Source organism: Marmota flaviventris, chromosome 1 (genome assembly GCF_047511675.1).
Source record: "Marmota flaviventris isolate mMarFla1 chromosome 1, mMarFla1.hap1, whole genome shotgun sequence".
Lineage (NCBI taxonomy): Eukaryota > Metazoa > Chordata > Mammalia > Rodentia > Sciuridae > Marmota > Marmota flaviventris.
Window position 1 is genome coordinate 44,958,744 of NC_092498.1, and position 24,629 is coordinate 44,983,372.

General features: G+C 34.1%; 1 protein-coding gene across 4 annotated transcripts in view; it reads left to right on the forward strand.

Moving 5' to 3' along the window:
• Cftr (CF transmembrane conductance regulator) overlaps positions 1–24,629 on the forward strand; it is a 157,827-nt gene that overhangs the window by 50,174 nt on the left and 83,024 nt on the right. For all 4 annotated transcript variants that reach the window (XM_027926421.3, XM_071612772.1, XM_071612761.1 and 1 more), the window contains 2 exons: positions 5,187–5,369; positions 9,687–9,878. In XM_027926421.3, the coding sequence (XP_027782222.1) occupies positions 5,187–5,369; positions 9,687–9,878 (375 nt within the window). The remainder of the gene's footprint in view (positions 1–5,186; positions 5,370–9,686; positions 9,879–24,629) is intronic.

The following is a 24,629-nucleotide window of genomic DNA, read 5'->3' on the forward strand; positions in this document are numbered from 1 at the left end:
TTGGGTCTAAAAATCCTCCATTCCTTTCTTTCTCCATTGAATAAAAGAAGAAACATGCTTGAGCCCTCACTCCATGCCAGGCAGCAGGATAAGCATTTTATGAGTTTTGTCTCCTTTAATTTCTTTTGGTTAGTTAGTGTTCCATCACTGTGAGGAAATACCCAAGATAATCAACTTAGAAAGAAGCAAGGTTTATTCTGGCTCCCAATTTCAGAGTTTCAGTCCATGGTTGGTTGACCCATTGCTTTTGAGCCTGTGGTGAGGCAACACTTCATGGTGGGAAACAAAAAGAGAGATAGAGACCGAGATCCCAATATCTAGGGCATACTCTCAATATCCTCATTTCCTCCAACCACCTCTTAAAAGTTTAATGTCCTCCCAGTAGTATCACAGTCTGGGGACCAAGCCTTTAACACTTAAGCCTTGGAACGAGATGGAGGAAAGAAATCAGGTCCAAACTAAAGCAGCTTATAACATTCCTGTGACCTAAATAATGTAAATATTTCCATTCCACTAATAAGAAAATGGAGACTTTGAAAACTTAAAGGTCTTGCCTCAGCTTACACAACTGACAAAGGCTGAAACTGGATTTTGGACCCAAATATCAGAGTCTAGAGCTCTTTCACTGAGTCATTGTCTTCCATCTGGCTGTATTTTTCCCTCCAGTCTGTGTCACCTGTCAAACCCCTGACACTACTTGATGGCACGTTATAGGATATTGGTGCTTGTTAAGTCTCTACCATTTGTCTGAGACTTCAACATCCACATAGATGATCCTTTCAACACTATCCTTAGAACTTATATGACTTCCTCAAAAACTTTCTCTCTTCAACATATCCTGAGCTTTGTTAGTACTCAGATTTGTGTAGCTTTGGAAATGTCACATTCTCAAATCTATTTCTTAGCCCGAAACTCCCAAGCCTCTTAAGTCTACTTTCATAGCCTTTCAGTTTCATTAGATTGTGGTTATTCTAGTTCTTCCTTTGGACCCCTCTTGGCTTATCTTCTGCTTATTCTAAGACCAGTCATCTTGGTGCTTCTCCCACCTATACTCTCAATTCCCTTTTCTTTTTGCTGATTTTTTTTTAATTTTAAATTTAATTTAAAATTTTTAAATTTAATTTTTTAAATTTAAAACGCTCCCTTTATCAGCTTTGGAGAAGGAAGTGTTATCTGGGAAAATCAAAATATACTCTAATCAACTGCAAGTTTTATACATTTATTGTTTCAACCTCAGTTTGCCCTGTAATCCTTCTTGGAAGAGTCTTCAGTTAATTTTCTTTATAATTTCTCTAAAAGCTGTTCTAGAATTTTACCACTTTTCTGAAACCTTCAACATCTATCAGGATGCACCCACTCCCAGTAGATGGCCTTGCCTTCTGTTATATACAGAAAAAATAGAGACCATTATCACAGAATGCTTCCAACTTCTCTCTTGAACCTCATAATTCTCTTTTCCTTCTTATTTTTGGTCTAAGAGAAAGATGTGTGCTTCCTCCTGCCCTTGTTTGAATTATTGTACCTTCTTTCAGCTTCTCAGAAGAACTGTAATTAATCTCTTCAGAAATTTCAATATCTTTTCTCAATTGACTCCTCACATTTAAATATTTTCAGTTAAAACACCTTTTTCCTTGAATTTGTGCCCACTGAATCTCATTTTCCAACCTTATCACTTTTTTTCCCTTTGTTGTCAAAACTATTCTCACTGCCTCACAGTGTACTTCTCCCCACTGCATTATGGATTGTGCCCTCACTGATCTATTACAACTGTTCTTTTCTTGTGGAATTAATGACTTGATTTAGCTTTAGTGAGCTACTCTATCCAAATTATTTTAGCCTAAGATCATGACATGTAAGCCTGTTCTACCTGTCACTTCTGTGGTGATGGGCTACTGGTGTTCCCACCCCAACAAACATCTTCAGGCATCTCATGGTCTCTGTGGGTGACCTCACTGAGGTTTCACTGACATCAATGTGCTGATGATTCTCAAATGCAAATCTCTTGCCTTGGTTTCTTCCTGAAGTTCATACATGTGTTTCCAAATTTCCTGCCTGCTTCTCATGCACTTCACAGTCACCACTCCCCAAGCTTCAGAAACCCACTTGTTCCAGTGTATTCTTCATTTCCTCTGAAGGCATCACCTGAGAAGTCAGTCCCTGGTGAATTATATATGACTCCTCCCTCGCTCCAGATCTATGAATAGGAAAAACTTCTTTTCATGTATAAGGAAGTCAAGGCTTAGAGAGTTTGAATAGTTAGAACAAGGTTGCTCAACTAGCTAGCCTATAGCTCAAATGACAGCCTTGGCGTCTCTGACTCCAAAGCCCTTCTTCACTCATCATTCTGACACTTACTTAAAAAAAAAAAAAAAAAGGACTGTTGCTTTACTATATACAAAATGCTTTCAAACATGTCACCTCCTTTAGTGCATTCAACTCAGCAAATAGAAGCTGTAATGTCTAAGACTGTCATGGCTTGTCAAACTTTACCCATCTAGTTGAGAAGGTGAGGAAAAGGCTGGAATCTAGGCACAGAGTACTGTGACCATTCCCCCCAAACTGCAGGGATCCCCTAAACATGGAAAATGCTCAGTCATAGTAGAAATAAAATAAATATAAAATCAATAGTGAGATTCCATTTTCACATACACAACTACACACACGCACACACAGCCAAACCAAAACCCAACTGCCAGTGTTGATGAGGGTTCCTGAAAACGAGCACTCTCATATGTTGGCTGGAGGATAATGTGGAACTATTTTTTGAAAGACATGAAATTTTTCATACATTTAGCTCTGGAAATTCTTCTTGTGGGAATTTATACCAAACAATAAAAAAAAATATGTGCCTCAAGGTATAGCAAAGTACATGTGTCCCAGATGTATTAAATTAAAAGAGAAACCCCCAGATAGAGAACTGTTTATAGTTTACACTCTGTGACATATCCTGCATTTAAAAAGTATGTTAAGAAGACTTAATGCTATGTGAAAATAGTTATGATTTATAACATCATAAAATAGGTCACAAGCCTTACATATAATTTTTATGAATGTTCTGAAAATAATATATATGCTTATAAATGTAAATAAATACCATATTTATATTTGTAAAAGAGTAGAGGGTTATCAACTGAAACATTAAATATGGTTATTTCTCAGTGGTACATGACAAGCAGTTTCTATTTTCTTGAAATAACTGTCTTTTGTGATCAAAATAAGAGACTTTAGTAACAGCAATCTTCCATTGATCCAAGTCCTTATTAGATAAAAGTCCTGCTTCTAAGCATAGCTACCCAAAGTTCATTAACAGCCTTTGTTAGTAACCCATTCACTCACTATTTTTGAGGCATATTTTGGTTTTTTGTGTGTTCAGATCTGTCTTCCAGGAACACCTCTAACCATTTCTTGGTCTTGTGCAATTCTACTTCCATCGTTCATAGCTAGTGCGTATGTCATTTATTTGGTCAAGGTTGAGTTGTTTGCTCTCTCAGATGTATTCCCATGGTACTTCATGTGCCTTTTAATTGTAGTACCACACGCACCACAATATTAATATCTATTTTATATGTTATTCTCCCATGTGAGATTTTTGAAGTGGACTATAATGCAGAGGTGGTGTTCGATAAATATCTATTAGATACACATGAATAAGAGATTAACAGATGTCTTTGCCTCATTTTAAAAGACTTCACTGACCACTCCATGAAAGCTCTGCTTTTAATTATGTGCTGACTGATATTAGCCACTTATATCAAAACAAGAAGCAATAGTCTTTGAGCTTCATTGCTTTTATGTACTCTAAAAGAATGTTGAAAAACTGTGCACATTTGATGAATTTTTAAGTTGACTTGCAAATGTTTCAACATAGATTTACGTGGTAGTGAAGGATATTATTTCCTGTTTATTGTATATTATCTAAATATATTAAATAGTTTTTTGTCAACACTTTGGTGCTGCAGCTTTAGTGTGTTCAACTTATGGAAAATAAATAAATTTATGAAATTACCAAGCCAGTTAGCTAAATATGACTTGTTTTTTATCCAAAAAATGTGACTTGAAACTACAGTTAATAATCTATATTAAGTGCTAATAAAATTAAATAATTAATTAAACAATTAGTTAAAATGCCTTATTCCTCACTCATTTCTGAAATTTGATTCTAAGATAATACACATTGATTGCCTTAAGTTTGAAATCTGGGTGAAATAAAATGCTGCCTTCTTCAATATTTCTGGCTTTGCTTTTATGGGACCCTGACCCTCTTTCAAGAGAAAACCCTTCCTTTATGGATCCTTTGTTTTTTCAGTCCCAGAGGATTTTATGCTCTGGAGAGTCCAACATAGCAAGACCAGCACACTCTTGCTTAGTGAGAAGGCTATTGCTTATGAATAAAGAGAGAAGGACAATTGTGAGATGGAAGTGGCTTAGGAGAAATGACAGCAGGAAAATTTTCAGGCAACTTAATTTTAGGAAAGAATGCCTTTGGCTGTTGAGTTCTGAAAATAGATTTCCTTGAAACCAGGTGTACCAGCTTTCTCCTGATCAATCTTTAGGTCTGTTTACATTGGTTTGAAGACCACTACCCCAAATGTTCCATGGAGGCAAATGTTCCATTCGAGTCACCTTTCAATTTCATCTCATTTATACTCAACATAATTAAAGAATCCTTTGAGCTTCTCAGAGGAGGGGAGCTACCTGTGTGATAGTGTGATAGAAGTCAGATTTGGGTTGTAAGTCTACCTGTATCTTACTGTTTATGTGACTTGGGTATTCAACCTTTCTGATTCAGTGCCTACAGCTTTGAAAGAGGAAGATTATAAAATCTACTCTATATATTATGCTGAGGATTGAATAATAACTTGTATGTATACAGCCTAAAGGAGAAGGGATGTGTGCATATGTATATTCAGTCTTTAATTAATTTAAATTGGCATTGAAGTTTGATAATAGGCGAAGTTCTGAGAAAGGGCAGTTTTGTTCCAGTTAAATATTGGGCTTATAATTTTCAGATGTTTGGAATCATGTACTCTAGAAATGAAGTTCTCTGCAATTATGTACTATTAAGTAATAATGTACACTTTGTAATGGATTTTGTGCCATGTGATTTTCAAACCACTCATACATAAAAGTATTCATAAATTACCTAAAAAGCCTACCTTTTATGTCTTTTATTCATTTTTAAACAGGGATTTGGGGAATTATTTGAGAAAGCAAAACTAAATAATAACAATAGAAAAATTTCCAATGGTGACAACAGCCTCTTCTTCAGTAACTTCTCCCTCCTTGGTGCCCCTGTGTTGAAAGATATCAACTTCAAGATAGAAAAAGGACAATTATTGGCAGTTACTGGATCTACCGGAGCAGGCAAGGTAGTCTCTTTTATTCCTCAATGTTAACAACTTAATTTGGCATGCATTTCTTCTTTTTACTTTTTTCTAGTTTGTAGTGTAAGAAGGTATTCTGTAGAAATTCTTAAAGGGAATCAGAATACTTGGGTGTAGTTTCTCTTATAATATAAATTGTTTCACTGATAAATTCCCCTTGCTTTTAATTTCCTCTTATGTTTCCCAGTAACTTTTCCTACATTTTATATTTTGCATAGTGTTCAACACATGTGACAGGTTTCAATAACTTTATTGAGCAAATGAATCATATATTTTTATCAGTTTTTAGGAACTATTAAAAAAAATCATCACTTAAATTTGACTTCAGTAAACTCATAATTTTTAAAAAGGTCCCCATTTTGTTGACATTAGAATTTTGGAAAATGATTCATATTTGCTTATACTATATGATAAAAAATGAATTTTTTGAGAAAATGTTAATTTCTTTAGTGGTCATCCTCCCCCAGTCCCCACCCATACCCAAGAACAACTTATTATATAAATTCAGGATATTTGGAAATATATCTGACAAAATCTAGTAGGTTAGAAGGAGAAATAGCTTAAGGATTGAACTTTATTTTCCAGGAGGAGACATAGTGATTTTCAAGGGTATGAGCTATCATGCAGTTAATGAAAAACACTGTTTTTCTTTTAACCATGGAGGAGGTAAATTTAAAGGACATGAAGGAATAAAATGAAAGATAATAAGGTGCTTTCTAATACTGGAATCAGCTACTAAGGGCAATAGGTATTTGCTTTGGAAGTCTACAAAAATAGTTTCTTGTTCTCATTTGATTGTTATTTTAGCTATGGTACTTTCTAGAAATATAAGAAAATGTTTAGTGATTTCTTAAAGTTTTTCAAAATACTTCCTGGAATTCTGTACAAGGACATAAGTCAGAAAGAAAAAAAAAGTAAGTATAAAAGGAAGGAGCAGTGATTCTACAAGGTAAAAATGTCAATAAAAATAGAAATTAAAGACTTCTGAAAGGCAATTATATATTTATATTTAGGATGGGGAGGACAGTATTTTGAAGAATTCAGTCTGAGATTTTGCAGGGGGGATCCCACAGAAAACTTCTTGCCCATGTATGTAGTGTCCACAGTGTTAGTAATACATTTGCTTATTTTTCTCCAGTTGTTTCCCTACATGTCACACAGGTCTTTTAAATAATGTAGTTATAGTTGTGCATTTTCTTCTTTAAAAAATCAATTCAGCATGTTATTTTTTTCTTCTATTTCTTATATAATATTGCAATTTTCACTCTGAAAAGAAAATGACACCAGAGGAGGAACTGATACTAGAGAGGTTAGAGATGATCTCCACAAGGATGTTTGCTTGTGACAGGATGGAATGTGTGTTTCATGGTATTTTTAAAATTAATTGTTTATGTTTTGAAGATCAATTCCATGAAAGATGTACAAAAATAGATTTGGAATTGTAAACTGCAAGACTTACCAGCAAATAAATTTCAGGCAGTTCCTTTAAAAATTGATGAGCAGATAATTACTGGCTGGAGCTGCAGCTGCATCTTAACAGGGAGTAACTATGAAGACAGTTGAGGAAGCCAGTGGTCTCCTAGGAATAATTGCACACTTCTGAGAAATAGTTTGCCAATCCCACCTAGAAGGCTGCCTTTTTGTACTGTTAAGAATGAGATATTTTATCATTTGGATTAAAGATCTAGATAAAAATTAAGATTGAATAACTGAAAATTTTAACATTTTGAGTTACATTTTATCTCACTCAATTTGGTAATTTGTACCAAAAGCCTTAAAATAACCTAATAATTCTTCCACTTGTATGATATATCCTAGTATATTTATAGAGATTTTACATAAAATTCTCCTGACCATACTACACTCTATGTATGTGGATGTTCTTGATGTTTTGAGTATGAAAAGTTCTCCAGGATGTATAATTGAGAAAAGCAATGAAAAAAAAACTGTCTATATATAATGCACTTTTTATATGAAAAGAAAGGTGGGGAACAATAAAAAAAATATATATTGATTACATACATATTAAAACATTTCTGGAGAGATACTAAAAACACCAAGAAGATTGACTTCACAGCATTGCTTTTAGTAATCAAATAGTGGGAAGAAAAGCACATATCACGTTGTTATCTCTTGAGATTGAGGTTCAGTTTACATTTCTGAATTTTCCAAAGTTTCAGCAAATTAAGATACTATTTTATTGACTAAATGATAAATTCATGTTCAATTTTATCACTTCTCTATTATAATCATCTAGACTGAAAAGGAACTATGACTTCTTCATTTTTCTAGCCCAAGTATCATCATAGGGCTTAGCACACAATAGGTGCTTTTCACCATTTTAATTGAACATCTATAGGAAAATGCTTTTTTTGTTGTTGTTATTCCAACCCATATAAAGTGTCCTGTATTTTGTAGGCTACTTTGGGTTACTTCATGAAATCGCACTGGTGTAGGAGTCTATACCACCACTGCCTTTGAGTGGAAGGTGGCATAGGGACTCCCTGAGGTCTGGGGATTTTAGTCCTTCTTTTTCTCAACAATAACTGAAGCAATCATTTGGCCTTGTTGACAAACCCTGACAACCCATTGTTTATATCACACGTCCTTGTCCAGCTCTGGTACTGAGTTTTAGCTTGACCCTGTAACTGGACATCAGATGTATAAAGCAAGCTATTAGCTCATATCTTTGTACTTTTTAAACAAAAATATAAATTGGCAAAGGGTTTTGTCAGCCTTTTGAAATTTTAGGAGATAAGAAATTGAATAAAAATATAATTGAATATACATACATACACAACCATCCATATCTGTGGGTTCTGTACCCTTGGATTCAAACAACTGCAAAGACATTAAAAGAAAATGTTGTGTCTTTACTGAACATGTATAAACATTTTCTTGTCATTCCCTCAATAGTAAGTGTAACAACTACTTACGTGGGATTTGTATTAAATTAGAAATGATTTTAAGGTATATGGGAGAATGTGTGTAGTTACATGCAAACACTACACTATTTTATAGAAGGGACTTAAGTGCCTGTGGATTTTGTTGTTTTCAGGGGTGTATTGAACTGATCTCCTTGGGATACCAAGGGATGACTATATTATGATTTTTAAAGAAAATGTGTATATTTGTTTTAGCAGTTATATTTATAAGAATAACTTTATAGCTGGGCATGGTGGCTCATGCCTGTAATCCCAGCAGCTGGGAAGCTGAGGCAGGAGGACTGTGAGTTCAAAGCCAGCCTCAGCCACTTAGTGAGGCCCTAAGCAACTTAATGAGACCCTGTCTCAAAATAAAAATTTAAAAAATGGGCTGTGGATGTTGCTCAGTGGTTAAGCACCCCTGAGTTCAATACCTGGTACAAAAACGAAAGAAAAAATAACTCATGTTAAATCTTTTATTCTATGTCACTCAAATGACCTCTGATAAAATCAGTGTTTTTTTCTTCCTCTGCTACCTTCTTTTCTCTGACTTGATTGTAGTGAATAGTATTATCTAAACATTTCTTTCTGTATTGATAAATATGTTTGTATGACTAGAATTGTTAACTTTAAGTGATATCCTTTGACTTGCAGCTTTTCTTGATAAGGCAATCAGCAAATTTCCTCTATACCCTACTTTTCCTTTGCCCTATTTATATGCCCTATTTCCTTTGTTTTTTATATCTTTATATGTTTTTTACTTTTAACTTATTCTCAGGGTGTATAACTTACTTGATTTTTGTTCTTCAACTCTAATTTTCTCATTACTTTCAATTTTAGTTCACATCTTTGTTCACTGATAGTTCTTTTGGGTTACCATCTCTGAATAATCGTATACTTCAGAGAAGTCTCTTGGAAAAACATTGCCTGACTCTTCCTCTTTTTGCCTAGTCTCTCCTTTATGAGATGATAATACTGCATCTACTTTGTAATGCTGTTGCAAATAATGTATAAATTAAAAGCACAAGTGGTTAAAGCCAGCAGCCAGTAGAGTGAGCACTCAATAAGTGTCAGCTATTACTAATCTTTCCTAGACCTTCTCCAGATCCACCCCAGTAATCTGAAGTAGGTGCCCCTTTTATGAGATCCTCTATCACAACACTGACACTGTGTGTTGTCATTGTCTCTTTCATTCCTTTTATCTTTTGTGCATAGCAGATTACCTGAAACAGGTAGTACTTAGAACATTTTAAATCAAATGTGTTTGAATCTTTAGAAATCAGAATATATATTTCTGTTTAGTATGATCATTTGAAAGTAAGTGAATACTGATAGAGATTTGATCAAGTAACTTAATAACAATGATTTTTATTTCTAGACTTCACTTCTAATGATGATTCTGGGAGAACTGGAGCCTTCAGAGGGTAAAATTAAGCACAGTGGAAGAATTTCATTTTGCTCTCAGTTTTCCTGGATCATGCCTGGTACCATCAAAGAAAATATTATCTTTGGTGTTTCCTATGATGAGTATAGATACAGGAGTGTCATCAAAGCATGCCAACTAGAAGAGGTAAGCAATTACATGAAAAATGGCCAATTATGCATTTTAAACCTTCAAAGTACCCAAATTATTTCTTTCTTTATCTATTCAATCAGTCATTTTGTATACATTAAAGTTTTGTCTAGGAGTAAGCCACTGTAGGTGAATTGATCAATAGAACGCGTGAGCTCTGCCTGAAGAAGCTTGTAAATACATCAAATAGATGAAAGTTACTTTCTAAATGATGGACTAATTTGGTCACATTAAAAACTCTTTATGAAGTGGTAAGAATTGTATTCACACATCAGTGAGATAAATATCTTCAGTGTACTTTTATATGGCATGTGATTTTGCTCCAAATTTACATAAGAGGATTTTAACAATTTTAATAACACCATCACCTAATGAAATGGATATTAATCTGATAGTAGAGAATTAGAGACAAAATTACCTTTTTTTTTGTACCAGGGATTAAACCCAGAGGTTCATAATCACTGAGCCACATCCTAACCCTTTTTTATATTTTATTTAGAGACAGGGTCTCGCTGAGTTTTTTAGGACCTGGCTAAGTTGCTAAGGCTGGCTTTGAACTCTCAATCCTTCTGGTTCAGCCTTCTGGGATTTGAGGCATGGGCCATTGTGCCTGGCCAAAATGATATTAAAATTTTTTCTTTGACTTTGGACATAGAACCATATAATCTCTTGATGTAATCTCTTGTGACTGCAATTCTCTAAAACAAAGTAAAGATGATGCTGTTGTTTCAATTCCTAGGAATTGAGGAATGGGCTACTTATTTGGAAATTACATAAAGTATTCCATATTCCAAGTGAAGCCAATATATAGATCTTAAAATTGTTTGATGCTGGGTTCAATAATTATTGATGTTAACATTAGGCTAGAGAATATATTATTATGAGGTTTATTGGAAATATTACTTCAATAGTATATGTACAATATGTCACAATGAATAATCCCACTATTATGTATAAATATAATGCACCAATAATTTTTTAATGAAATACTTGGTGTTTTTGATAGATGACATTTGACACTAATGCATTCATTTATATCACATTCTATGAAACAAATTGCAATGGAACTTAAAGTACAGTATACAAAATATGGAAAAAAGCTCCCTGTGGATTAGAGAGAGCTGTGAACTGGTGTAAGGGGCTCTCCATGGGTGCACTGACTTATTCAACAGCAGTTTTCTTAAAATTCTAATTCTTTTATTTTCTGTCTACTCTGAGAGCTTAATGAAAAGAAAAGCTATCCTATAAAAGTATTAAATTTGTCTTGAAGATGTCCATCATCCTCAAAAGTCCTTCATTCAGGAATAGTTTTTCATAGCCCAGATGGTAGAACACTCTGGACTTTTTAATTAAAAAAAATGAAGTGTTTCTAAAGAACACAGATATTTATCTGGAAGGTAGCGGGGATGTTGGTAATAAATTATTTATTTACGAGTAGAAAGTTTTAGAAGATTCCTGGTAGATTTTATTTTTTTGCTTTGAATATAAATTTTACTACAGAAATTATTTTATAAATAGTGGTTTGAGCTCACCAAGTAAACAAAATATATTTAGCCCAAATATAGCTAAGGAATATTACTAGTAATAAATTCAGAGCTATGGGTCTCTCATTCATGAAGTGAGTATTTGCCAACTTTGGAATACTGTGATAGACCCTGGATACCAAATTAAATACAACAGTCTATTTTTGAAAGGTTTGTAGCAGAGTGACCTGTATTAATAAGGAAGGATCATATGGTATGTGACTTGTACCTCAATAAGCTGTTGAAAATAATGAAAAGAAGAAGAAACAATAGGACATATTCTTCTTTTTTTCTGAGTGCATGGCCAGCCTTAATTTTTTAAAGAATATTCACAGGTTATACTACTACCACACCTCTCTAAAAGATACCCTTTATCCATTACTAATCAATTCACATTTCTTGTGCCTAATTTTACCTCCTTCCATCCTGGGCAACTACTAATCTAATTTCTGTCTCTATCAATTTGTCTGTTCTTAACATTTAACAAAAATGAAAATGTGCGATAGATCTTCTGTGTCTAAACAAACTTTTAAAGTAGAGAAGATAATGAGTCTGCATTTAGCAAACACTTATTAAAATTTGCTAAACTTTATACAGTGTAGCAGGAACAGGAGATGAATATGGATACAAATAGAACATGATCCATTTGCTTCAGGAGTTGATGAACTAGGGGGAAGAGAGAAACATTAATAAAGAATCTTATTAGTGGGCTGGGGTTGTGGTTTAGTGATAGAGTACTCACCTAGCATTCATGAGGCACTGGGTTCGATCATCAGCACAACATAAATGTAAAATAATGATATTGTGTCCACTTAAAGCTAAAAAAAATATTAAGAAAAGAATCTTATTAGGACCCTAATACAAATTGAAAGAGAAATTTTTTGTAGGAATAAAATGAAGAAACATGGACTCCATTTGTGTCTGCTTGTGGTAAGGAATAACCTCCAGATGGATACAAAGCTAATTTCCTCTGACAGAATGATTCACCATGGAATTGCAAGGGTGAAAGAATAAAATATATGGTCTCTAAACGATCTTTGCTTAATCCATTTAGTCCCATTGTCCAAGAGGTAGAACATCTATAAAAGCTTAACTTGAGCAACAAATGTACCACTTGTGGTAATTTTGAAATGATTATTAGGTTCTCAGAATGGAAAACTGAGACTTAATAGGTTAAGAACATTAGAGCTACCCATAAAGTAGAGTGAAGATTAGGTTGATGTAAAGAAATAGGAGATTAATAAATATATGTTCTTGAATTGTTGAGAAGATTAAATGATATATACATATAGGGTGCCTAACACAGCTTCTGGCACTATAGTCCATTTAGTAAATATTAAGTTGCCATTTCCCTTTGAGTTAGAGCATACTGTTACAGAGCATGAGGGCAGGAGCCAGGGGATGGGGGGAGGTGATGGCAGGGAATTCCTCAATGAGTGAGTGACTATTATAGAGATAAGATGGAGGTTAGCATCCTTAAGGAAAAGGAGAACCAGAAAGCCTAACAATGAAAAGCCATCAAAATGATTTTAAAATTTCATTTTTATTGGTATATTTTAATTATACATAATAGGGGGATTCATTGGGAATGCCCATTCATGCACATAGCATAATCATTCCCAGTACTTCCCTTTCCCTTTCCTCTTCCCTCTTCCTGGTTCCCTTCCTCTACTGTCCTAGTCTCCCTTTTAATTTCATGAAGTCTCCTCAAACACACATTTTCCCCCTTTTATCTCTAGCTTCTACATATGAGAGAAAACACATGACCCTTGACTTTCTGAGTTTGGCTTCTTTTGCTTAACATAATTTTTGTCAAATTCCATTCATTTTCCTATAAATGACATAACTTCATTTTTCTTTATAGTTGAATAAAGCTCCATAGTGTTTATATACCACATTTTCTTTATCTATTCATCTGGTGTTGGGCACATAGGCTGTTCCTAAAACTTGGACATTTTGAATTGCATTGCTATAAACATGAGTATGCATGTATCACTATAGTATGATGAGTTTAATTCTTCTATATATATACTAAGGAATAATAAAACTGAATCATATGGTGGTTCCATTCCTAGACTTTTGAGGAATCCTTATACTGATTTTCATAGTGATGGTACTAATTTGCAATCCTGCCAACAATGTATAAGTATTCTTTTTCTCTTATATCCTTACCAGCATTTATTAGCATTCATATTCTTGATGGTTGCCATTTTAACTGGAGTGAAATGAAATCTTAGTGTAGTTTTGATTTGTATTTCCATTTTGATTGCTAAAGATATTAAACATTTATTTTCATAATCAATATGAATTTTGCTGCTGACAAAACTGGCTATAAGAGAAATTATAAAGATGTTCATTTATAAATATGGTAGTTGGTCTGCATGACCCAATCCACAAAAGTTGGGATGTTCTCTGTAAGAAACCAATGGCTTCCTGGAAGAGAAAAAAAAAAGAGAGAGGGAGAGAGAGAAGATGGCATAAGATCTTGAAAGTTTAGATTGAGGGCACATTTGTTCCACAATGAAGAAATAATTATGGGTTTGGAAAGTGATCCTTCTTTCTATGTCAATTTGCTTGTGTGGTTATCTCAGACTCTGTTCACTGTCGTGGAAGCAGGGTGGACATAAAATGAAAGTATTATCATCCCTGCTCTGTCCAAGGGCTTATAGATTGATTTGGGGGGAAATGAACATTAAGGGCCTATTTCAACATGATTCAAATCATGATTTGAATGATTCGAATCATGTTGAAATACTCTTAAATTACTGCAGAATCCCAGTAGCTTGTAGCCTGCTTGAGCTATCCCCAAAATTGGACACTTTGAAGGATGAGTCAAAGATAGGAAGCATATTCTGGACAGAGGAAACTGTATGAACAGAAATAGAGAACATAAAGTCACTTAGTTTGTTCAGGGAGCTTCAAGCATATTGATAAAACCAGAGTGTAATGCAGGAACAATGACTGGGCAAGAATGGAGTTAGAGAGCCATATCATGGACACCAGTCTCAGAAATTTGGTCTTGGAGAGTTTTAGGTAGGGGAACAACGTAATCCCTCTGAAGTTTAGGTATATCACTTTGTGACAATGAGGAGCAGAATTAAAATGTTTGTGGAGTAGCAAAAAAGAATAGGTCTTAAAGCCTGAAAGACCAGGTTACTAAAGAAAGTCATTTTACCTTGCTATATACTGACTTTTATGCTCTACAACACTAAGTGAACTACATCTTTTGTGGAGTTTTGTGGGTTTTTCTGGCACACAGAAAGTTCTTAATGAATAAAATAGCTATGATTATTATTGCCAGTACTATTTGCTGATCCGACTAGGTGTAACCCACTTCAGTAATGCTCATGATAATTAAGAAGAAATAAAAATTAAGCAGAGGAATTGTGAGATACCAAGGAATATCATATTTATGTACTATTTAAATCAATACGGAAAGATAAAATCAGGAAAATGGCCTTTCAGGGAAGAATGAGTTGTTTCCTCAAGAAATTAGAGGAACAGAGGAATTGGTTCAAGATTAAGGATTTCTTGTACAATAGGAATCAAAGAGGGTGACAGGTAAATAGGCTATGGGTTCAGAACGGAAGGACATGGATGTGAACTACGAAGAACTGAGATATCTGATCAAGGCAGGAAATCACAAGTTTAGTTGAGAAAGAACCAATGGAGGATGTCACTGGGTGGGATTTGATAAATAATGACTATGATTATTTTTGAAATATATAATCTCAATTATACATTTCAAAAATGTATGCATTTTTGTTCTTTTTTCCTCTTTGCCTAAAGTGTCAAGATATATCTGTTTGTTTGTTTTTTAATTTCAAAGAATCCCTAAATCTTTGCTCCTTTCTGTCAAGCTGATTTTTGCAACTGTATTTTGCCTTCTTATTCCCTCTATGATAGGCAAAAGCACCCAGGAATTTATTAAATTACTTGTCCTTCAAACTAGCAAATGTAGTGTACATAATGAGTAAATTAATATATGCCATTTTCTTCTGTGTTGAATGTTTCATATATGTTGTTCTTATCTATCCAAATAAAAGGCAAATTCCTCTGGAACAGCAACTCCAAAGACATTATTATGGTTTATTCTACATAGTACATTGATAGAATAGTAAATTTTTATTGGATAATTATTCTGGAAATGTTTTGAAGTTGCATATTGCCTACAAGAATTTTGCTTAGAAAATGTTCTTCTGTGTGCCTCACACCCTTGGAGCTTGAGAAGATTATTACATGACAGCACATGATTGATAGGAGTAACACAAACATAACTGGAGGTTTTTTTCTCTACCTTCACAGTCAAAAATCAGAAGTTTTCCTTATTTTCAGTAACTTGAGGATCTTTATTTTTTGTATTTTTGTTTATTATATAAATATTCTCTACTTTGATAAAGTTCAGTTATAATCTCCATAAAATATAATCCCTGTGTGCCAAATGAAGATTTTAAGTGCAGAGTAATTTTGATCACTGGAAAAGGAGATACTTACAGAGTCCTTGGTAATGGGCTTAACGATCCCTAAATATAATCTTTATGTTGTCCCTGTCTCCAAACATTCATGATTCAATCTGTTTTCATTTTGACTGCAAAAGCTGGTCTGTTTCTAATGTGTTACACCTAGACTTGGAATTGGTGAGGAGAACTGAGTATTCTCTTCCTCATTTTTTTGTTTTTGTTTTTGTTCAGCCCTAATATCTTCAGAGCTCTTGTGTATGTAATGATGCTCAGTGTCACAGGAGTAGGCAGGTTTGTGTAAATTTGGATAGGGAAAAGCATGCACAACATATTTCACATAGTTTTCTGATTTCAGTTTGTTGTTGGAAATTATTCACTCAGTAAGATACCTTAAAGACTTTATCACAGGGAAGGGCATAGAGATAGTTCTATGATGATGGAATAATTTGTAACATGCAGCCACAGATGGGCAAGCCATGTTCAGATTCTTTTTCTTTCCCTCCTCTTTTGAAAATATCTCCATGCCCTGCTTTATAAAACCTACTTAGAATTTCAATTGCACTAGCATGGATTCCTAGGAAAATTTATAATTATTTTAAAAATATTATTTTGCATCCCTGTGGCTATTAACTTATTCTCCCATATTTTTCCCCATGTACAAAAACTATCTTTAGAGTCTTTCTAAACATTTGTAGCTACTGTAACTAGCACTAGAGACTTTACTAGCTTAAAAAGAGGAATCAACTTAATTGAGTCCTGGTTAACGTACTTCTCTCTTATAAAATTATAATCATATTTCACTATTGAGCGAGAGAGAGAGAGAAGAGACACACTATTCTCTTGCCCTTTTTATTTCCAGAACACCACTTCTCCTGCATGTCACCTTTATCACAGTCTACCACATAGCTCCATAGCTGAGAGGAAGAGAACTCTAGGCAGCCAGTGTTTGGGTAATGAGTAATTGGACTGTCTTTATTCAGTGACTCACTCTCTTATAAGAGTACCTGGACCTGGAGAAGTAATTGGCTTTTATGATAGTGTGTGGTGGGGTACATGGGTAGGGAGTGTGAGAAGGAGGTCAGGGGCTTGGGTTATGTAATTCGTATTCACAAAGTTGTTGCGATACTTTTGAAACCACAAAATGATCTTCATTATCTGCCATGACAGCCATTACATATGCATTGTAATAAAAATATTTACTGTGTGTTGAAAAAGGTAAACTCTGCATGTGTTTTTTATTTCAATGTTCCTTGAGAGTTTTCAGATTTAAGTTACAAGAAAAAAATTGAGAGGGAAGTTGGCAAGAATTAACTAAAAGGGGGAAAAAAACTTGGGAGGGAATTTGGCAAGAAATATGAAAAACCTCGGGAGGGAAGTAGGCAAAGAAATGAGTTAATGACTGTTCTGGAAAATAAATTCCATCATGCAGATACCACATGACTAATTGAATTTGAATCTGACCTCTGGATCTTCATGTCTGGCAAAACTAACCCGTAGGAGCTTGAGGCTTAACCTTTAAATGCTCAACCCACCACTGTAGGAGAATTCACAAATTTTCAGTTGGTATAACTGAAACAATAAAGGTGCTATAAGAATTAGCATTTACATTTAGTATCAGCTAAGAAATAATGGATATCTCAAACAGATATTTGAAACACATTGAACTATGTCACCTGAACCAGAATAAACCACATTGACTGTACCTTGAACTAACTTTAATTTTCCACTGATAGATAATAAAGTTTGAAGCATTAATACTTATTTAGTATAATATGCAACTAGAACATTTATTTTGTAAAACTATTGAACCAGAATCAAACAAGAACGACATAGAGTTTCATGAACTAAATTGCTACCTTGCTTCATTTGAGTCCTGGAAGTTAAATATAAATATTAGCATCTATGAACAGAGTACACGTGTCAGTAGTGTGCTAAGTACTTTATATGAATTCATCCATGGAACCCTCACTTTCACTTATCTAGTGTCAACTTTGCATAGAGTTTGCAGTCCAAGTGTAAATGTGCTGATTCTAAAAGTTTGAGCTATATATTAGGGGTGAAGATGAAAATTCTAGAGCTAATTATTAGGTTAACAAATGAGAGTTCTTACGTCTCTAAAACCAAAATAGCCCTGAGACTGCCCCTCCTACTAAGATTTGGGCAAGTCAACAGAATGGTAGTATACAAATATAATTATAACTGTCTGGGACCAAACTATCCTACAATAATGAAATTAGGACACTAAAGCCAGACCTAAATATTTAAAACACAAAATAAAAAATCATGAAGTTTAAAAAGAGCAAAGCTGTATTATAAAAACTGTATATATACATATGCCTGATGTTTCAATCCCAGTTGAAGAACTGGGATTCTAAACTCAAGTTTTCCATATTTTAGATATATGTAAATTAAGAAAACCTTACCCTTGTTTTTATAATAGACCTTAGACATAGAAGCGTCTTCAGTAATCCCTAGCTGAACTTAACATCAGTATCTGCTTCTGGGCTTCTCATTATGTTTTGACCTTATTGCCACAGAGAAATGTTCATAAAGACCTTCCCAAGAAAGAAATCTTGGTGTTTCTAAAAATGAGTACAAGAATTTTCTAAACAAAACAGCTCTTTAATGAAAGATTGTATTATCATTATTGCCTTTCAGAACCACATCTATAATACCAACTTTTAGTTTACAGGGTTAAATAAATCTTTGGTTCAAATTTGATGAATTAAAAATTTGTTTCAACAAATATTTGTTGAGTTCCTAACCAGCTCTGTGTTAACTCTAGATCTACCTGGAAATATAACAAGGACCCCTGTTTGTAATGAGGTTTTGGCTTACAGATATTTAGGGAGAGAAAAAAAAAAAAAAAAACAAAGATGATGCCAAGTTTGTAAAAATTCAATTTTAAAACTTATTTAATTATTTTTTGAATTTTCCCAGCTTTATTGAGGTATAATTGACACATAAAATTGTATATATTTGACATGTATAATGTGATGTGATGATGTACATATGCATAGTGAAATGAGTACCACAAGCAAGCTAGTTAATATATCCACCAATCATGTAGTTGTCATTTGTGCATGTATGTATGTGTAGTGAGAACATTTAAGATTTGTAATTTTCAAGTATGTAACAGATTATTATTAACTATAGTCACAGTGCTGTACAATAGATCTCCAGAAATTATTCATCCCTTTTAACTGAAACTTTGTACCCTTTGACCAACACCTTCCCATTCTCCTCCCTTCCCTGTGTCAGGTTTCTATTGTGGGTAGTTGGGTAGACAGCAGTAGCACTGGCTGAGGTATGTTGGTAAGGTAAAAAACAGGTGCTCCTTTTTGAAATACTGAGGTGATTAGGGAACTCTGGAGAGGACCTGTGGGTCTAGATCTTTGGCGCTGGAGCTGGACATGAGGGAGATCTTACTCTGTGGATTGGCAATGGTATTATAACAGTAGATGATGTCACCAAAATAAGTATAGTGTGAGAAGACTGGACTGAGGACAGAATACCAATATTTGTGAGGTAGCAGAGTGAAAGGGGTCCATGGAGGACACAGAGGATAAGACTGACAAGGGATGGATCTAGGAGAAGGGGTGACTATGGAAGGGAAGGAAAGAGAATATATTTTAAGTAATAGGGAATGCTTAATAGTGGCATCTTCTTTGGAGAGGTCAAGTGAGATTTTTAAGAACTTATTAGATTCATTTTTTTTAATTTTCCAAAACTTGTACAAAACAATAGAAAAGAAATGGATAATCTAACATTAAAAATGGACAATGTACATGAGCAGAAATTTTATTAAGATATGTAAAAAATGCTCAATCAGATTAATAATTAAATTAAAACAACAACATGCCTGAATGACAATAGAAGGGAGGCTGATGAGAGGGAGCAGTTGAAGATTCAGTGCAGAAGAGAAAAGGTTGAATTATACATAGCATGAGGAGGCCCAAACCATAGAACCTGTTCAGAGGTCTAGACTCAGGCAGGTGCATGGAGCCCACTTGTTATAAGTTAGAATGGATAAAGAAAAGTCCTTGTGGATGCAAATTTGTGGTGGGGTGTATTGGGAAATTGAGTGAGTTCATATTCAGTCATTTATTAAAAAATGTTTATTGAGCTACTTCTGTGTGTCAAGAATTTACAAGTTGACAAGGTAGTACCTCCTCTTATGAAACTTACATTCCACTTAGAGGAGACAATTTATAATAGTTTATAACAAAACTATTATAAACTGTTTATAATAAAAAATCAATAATACTTTCTTTCTGGTGATGGTACAGTAAAAACAAGTAAAAGATAGTGATGAATGGAGTGAGAAGGAAAATGCTTCACTGGACCTCATCCTTCTACTCCAACATCTGAGCTACTATTTCTCTTCATTTATGTCTTAAATGTAGTACACATCACATGATCATAATCATCTCCCTAATGAAAATGCTGATGTTTGTCCTCATGATTCCTAGAAAACAAAAACAAACAAACAATAAAAAAGGTAGAAAGACAGAAGGTCTTCCACTTCACTTTCAGGTTCCTTCCATTTCACTTTCACACATTATAAAATTGGTGAAATCCAATTCTCATATAGAACTCTAGCAACAGAGGAGTCTGGGAAACTCAGTGTTGAATATTCTAACCCTGTTTTTTGGGAGTTTGGCTAACTTCACTTAGCATTATCTTCTCCAACACCATCCATTTATCTACAAATGCCATGATTTTATTCTCTTTTATTGCTGATTAATATTCCATTGTGTATATATGCCACATTTGTTTTTATCCATTCATCTACTGAAGGGCATATAGGTTGGTTCCACAGTTTAGCTATTGTGAATTGTGCAGCTGTAAACATTGAGGTGGCTATGTCCCTGTAATATGCTGTTTTTAAATCCTTTGAGTATAGACCAAGGAGAGGGGTAGCTAGGTCAAATGGTGGTTCCATTCCCAGTTTTCCAAGGAATCTCCATACTGCTGTGCTTTATGTGTGTAATAAGAATTGTAATGCATTCTTCTGCCATTTATTTTTAAAAATTCAATTAAAAAAAAAACTATTTTAACGCTGGTGCACAGGAAAGTACCCTGGGAGGGGAGTGAGTGGATCTTTAATCTGCAGTAGCTTTTCTTTACTGGGGATGTGCCATAACCTAAACAGTATTTTAGGAAGGTTAATATAGAATCAGTATGTTAACTAAAGAATAATTAAGATGTTATGGTTAGATGTGTATGAAAGACTGTTATCTCATATTAAAGAAAAAGAGAAATTGACAGAACCAGCAACATAATCCAGATCTTCTATTTATCTTTTTATATGGTCTATTAGTGCTGCATATTTGAAAATAAACTCCTGGACTAATGAGTTATCCTTTGACATTATTGATTTTAAGTTAGAATTTCATGCTAGTTAGTTTCATAATGATTACAGTAGTATTAAACCATTAGGACTATGAAAATGCCATTTGCAAAGGAGATTATGATAACAAAGGTTAGTGAACTATTTGTATTGAGAATTCCATGGCATAGTTTTGAAAAATATTTGTAGCATATTTATTTTCATGAAAGTGACACTTTGAAGTTACCACAATACTAAGTAAGTATATCTGGGAAAACTACCCACCTATTCTAACATATTGGAAATTTAAATAAGTCAGGAATTTTCTTTCAAGATCTGCTTCCAAATTATATTCTCTTTTCCTCTCCCTTTGGGGCAGAATCTCTTCTCCATGCCTCATAACCTTAAATTTAAAATATGGAAGTCTGCGAGCAGGTGGACAGTCATCACAGGGCTGAAGCCTGTTCAGAGCAAGCTGAGCAGCTCCTAGTTCAAAGTCAGCTCTTGAGAGAACAAGGAACTTCAGAGGTAATGGATGGGTAAGGGTGAAGCCCATCTGCTACTCCTCCCAAGGAACTGAATTCTAAAGCAGGAGGCTTAGTGACTAGGGAACCGGAAAAGATTTGGGGAAATTCACACCAGAACCAAGTTCAAGATAACACAGTAATGTTCTAGTGAAGTACTGAGAAGAGGTCTTTTTCACACATTGAATTTGTCCCAGCATTTTGGGTGGGCAGACCTAAAGGAGGTAGTTAAGGAATTAGCAGCTTCTAAATACCTGTTCCTGGACTAGATGGATCAAATCATCCCCCAAAACTTTTAAGAATTAAACGAGATTTTTAAGGGGAATTTGAGATGTGAAATTATGGTGTTCAGGAATCTATAGTTAAATCAGTCTACAGTCAGGCCAGAATAAAGTAAGAAAGATTGTTTCAGTTATCTTTTTTTTTTGTGTGTGTTTCATATAACAGTTTTCATTTAATACTCCAGCTGCTGAGAAGTTCAGGAAAACTAAAGCTTAGTGTTCTTGTCCTTGGGGAGGGGACGTGTATCCTATCCTAAACATCTTAAATCACTGTACTCTACAGCTTTTCTTTCAAAAGTGTTCAAGTAAATTCAAATACACACCTACATACCGAAGAGATATAGAGATATTAATAGAGTTGCATATATACTCACAGGTTACACATACAACAAACACTTACATAAACAGGAGTTTAATATTGGTAACAAAAGTACTATAACATTCATTTTTGTAGTTTTGTTGATTCCAGCAAAAAAAATGTATTCAAATTTAGTTTTTCTGCTATGAATTTGGCTAGTGACCATCAGTGAAGGAAAATCTTCATTTTTCAAGTTGATTAAGAAGTCTTACTTCTCATACTGTATAGCAAGGTTTAATCTTCAACCAATATTTCTATTTACAGCTATTTATATTCAATCTTAAGTTAACAAATTACCTTACCCTTATAAATAAAACCTCAATTTTATTCATTCTTTTATGGTACTGGGGAATGAACCCAAGGGTGCTCTACCAGGTACCCCGCCCCTTTTATTTTGAGACAGGATCTCATCAAGTTGTTGAGTCTGGCCTTGAACTTGCAATCCTCCTGCTGTAGTCTTCTGAGTATGTGGGATTACAGATGTGCACCACTGCATCCAGCTTAGAACTTCAATTTTAATTTGTGAATTCATTAGTTGGAATTCATGCTAGATAGTTTCATAATGATTATAGCAGTATTAAACCACTAAGACTAAGAAGCTACCATTTGTAAAGGAGATTATCATACCAAAGATTATGATAACAAACTGCTATGGAAGTTTGCCCCTCTCCCTTGTATATATATTTGTACAGATGCATGCTTACACAATAGCTGTGTGAAAAAAAAAAGTTTAATTCATTTTTTTCTCTCTTTCCAGTACATTTCTGGCTTTTATACTCTCTATCCTTCTCTTCTATCTTCCTGTTTCCTTTACTCCTATGACACATCTCTCTTCTCTTGCCCAATTTCCTTGTACATGAAGCATGATACACATTCAGTAGTTTTTAAATATTAATAACAATGGCATTAACCAGCCAATGACTCACTCTTAAAAATGTGCATTAATTAATATATTAAATGGAAATTCTCTCAAGTTAATATCCCTGTACCTCTAACTTCTCACCCTCCTCCCCTGCCACAAGCATCTGTATTGTCAAGGTTGTTCTAAAAGTGATAAGCTAGCCATAAAATAAGGTTTATGGTGTTTTCCTACCTTCAAAGTTTCAGGAAGCTCAAATGTACTCAGTAAATATTGCAAAACCACACAGGCGTATTAAATATAACACCCTACTATTTCTTTAAAGTTCTTGTTTTCTCTCTCCCTCATATCTCTCTCTCTCTCTCTCTCTCTCTCTCTAATAATACCATATATCATTGTTCTGCTGTATGTTCAATTCAGAGTTAATGAGCATTATATTAGCAGTTCCTCCTGAACAACTTCATGTTTGTTTGGTCTAGTTGAATAATGTTAGAATGATAAAATAGTATTTTTTAAAAAAAGTAAAATTGAAAACTGACTCATAGTGAGGTAGGGAGAGGAAGCATGGGAGGAATAGACAAACTCTAGATAGGGCAGAGGGGTGGGAGGGGAAGCGGGGCAGGGGGTTAGCAATGATGGTGGAATGTGATGGACATCATTATCCAAAGTACATGTATGAAGACATGAATTGGTGTGAACATACTTTATATACAAACAGAGATATGAAATGTTGTGTTCTATACATATAATAATAATTGTGATGTATTCTGCTGTCATGTATTTAAAAAATAAAAGCAATTAAAAAAGGAAAGAAAATATGTGAAAAGGGCACATATCACATTGAATATGTTATACACTCCTTAACAATAAAACAAGTTAATCTTTATTGCATACTTATTATATTATTACTTTGACCTGCTCTAGTACTCTTTATCTAAGTATTTTCAGGTGTTTTACAATGTCAAACAAACACAGTATTGCATGCACAGAATACTTTGAAGTTGGTATTTGCCTTTCTGATCAGCATGTTGTAAAGGAAGTCAACCCAGACAGCAAGTATCTAGATGAACACCTCATACCCTGGTGGGCATCATCATTACAGGGAATATGTAGATTCATGGGCCATGTCCACATTCTTCTGAGTGAGAATAGATACAGCATTAAAAAACAAACAAACAAAAAACTCCCAAGTGATTTTGATAACATGCCTAAGAACCATACCTTAAGGACTAACAATCTATATATTTGATTTTATCCTTAGACAAACTATGCTGAGGAAATGAAAATTGAAATTATTGTGAAAATATAAATATTAAATATGTCTCTTTCAAAGAAAAATTAATTAATCACAGAAATTAAAGACTTTGATTTGTGACTATGTTTATTTTTCCATTAAAACCTCCTAGTAATT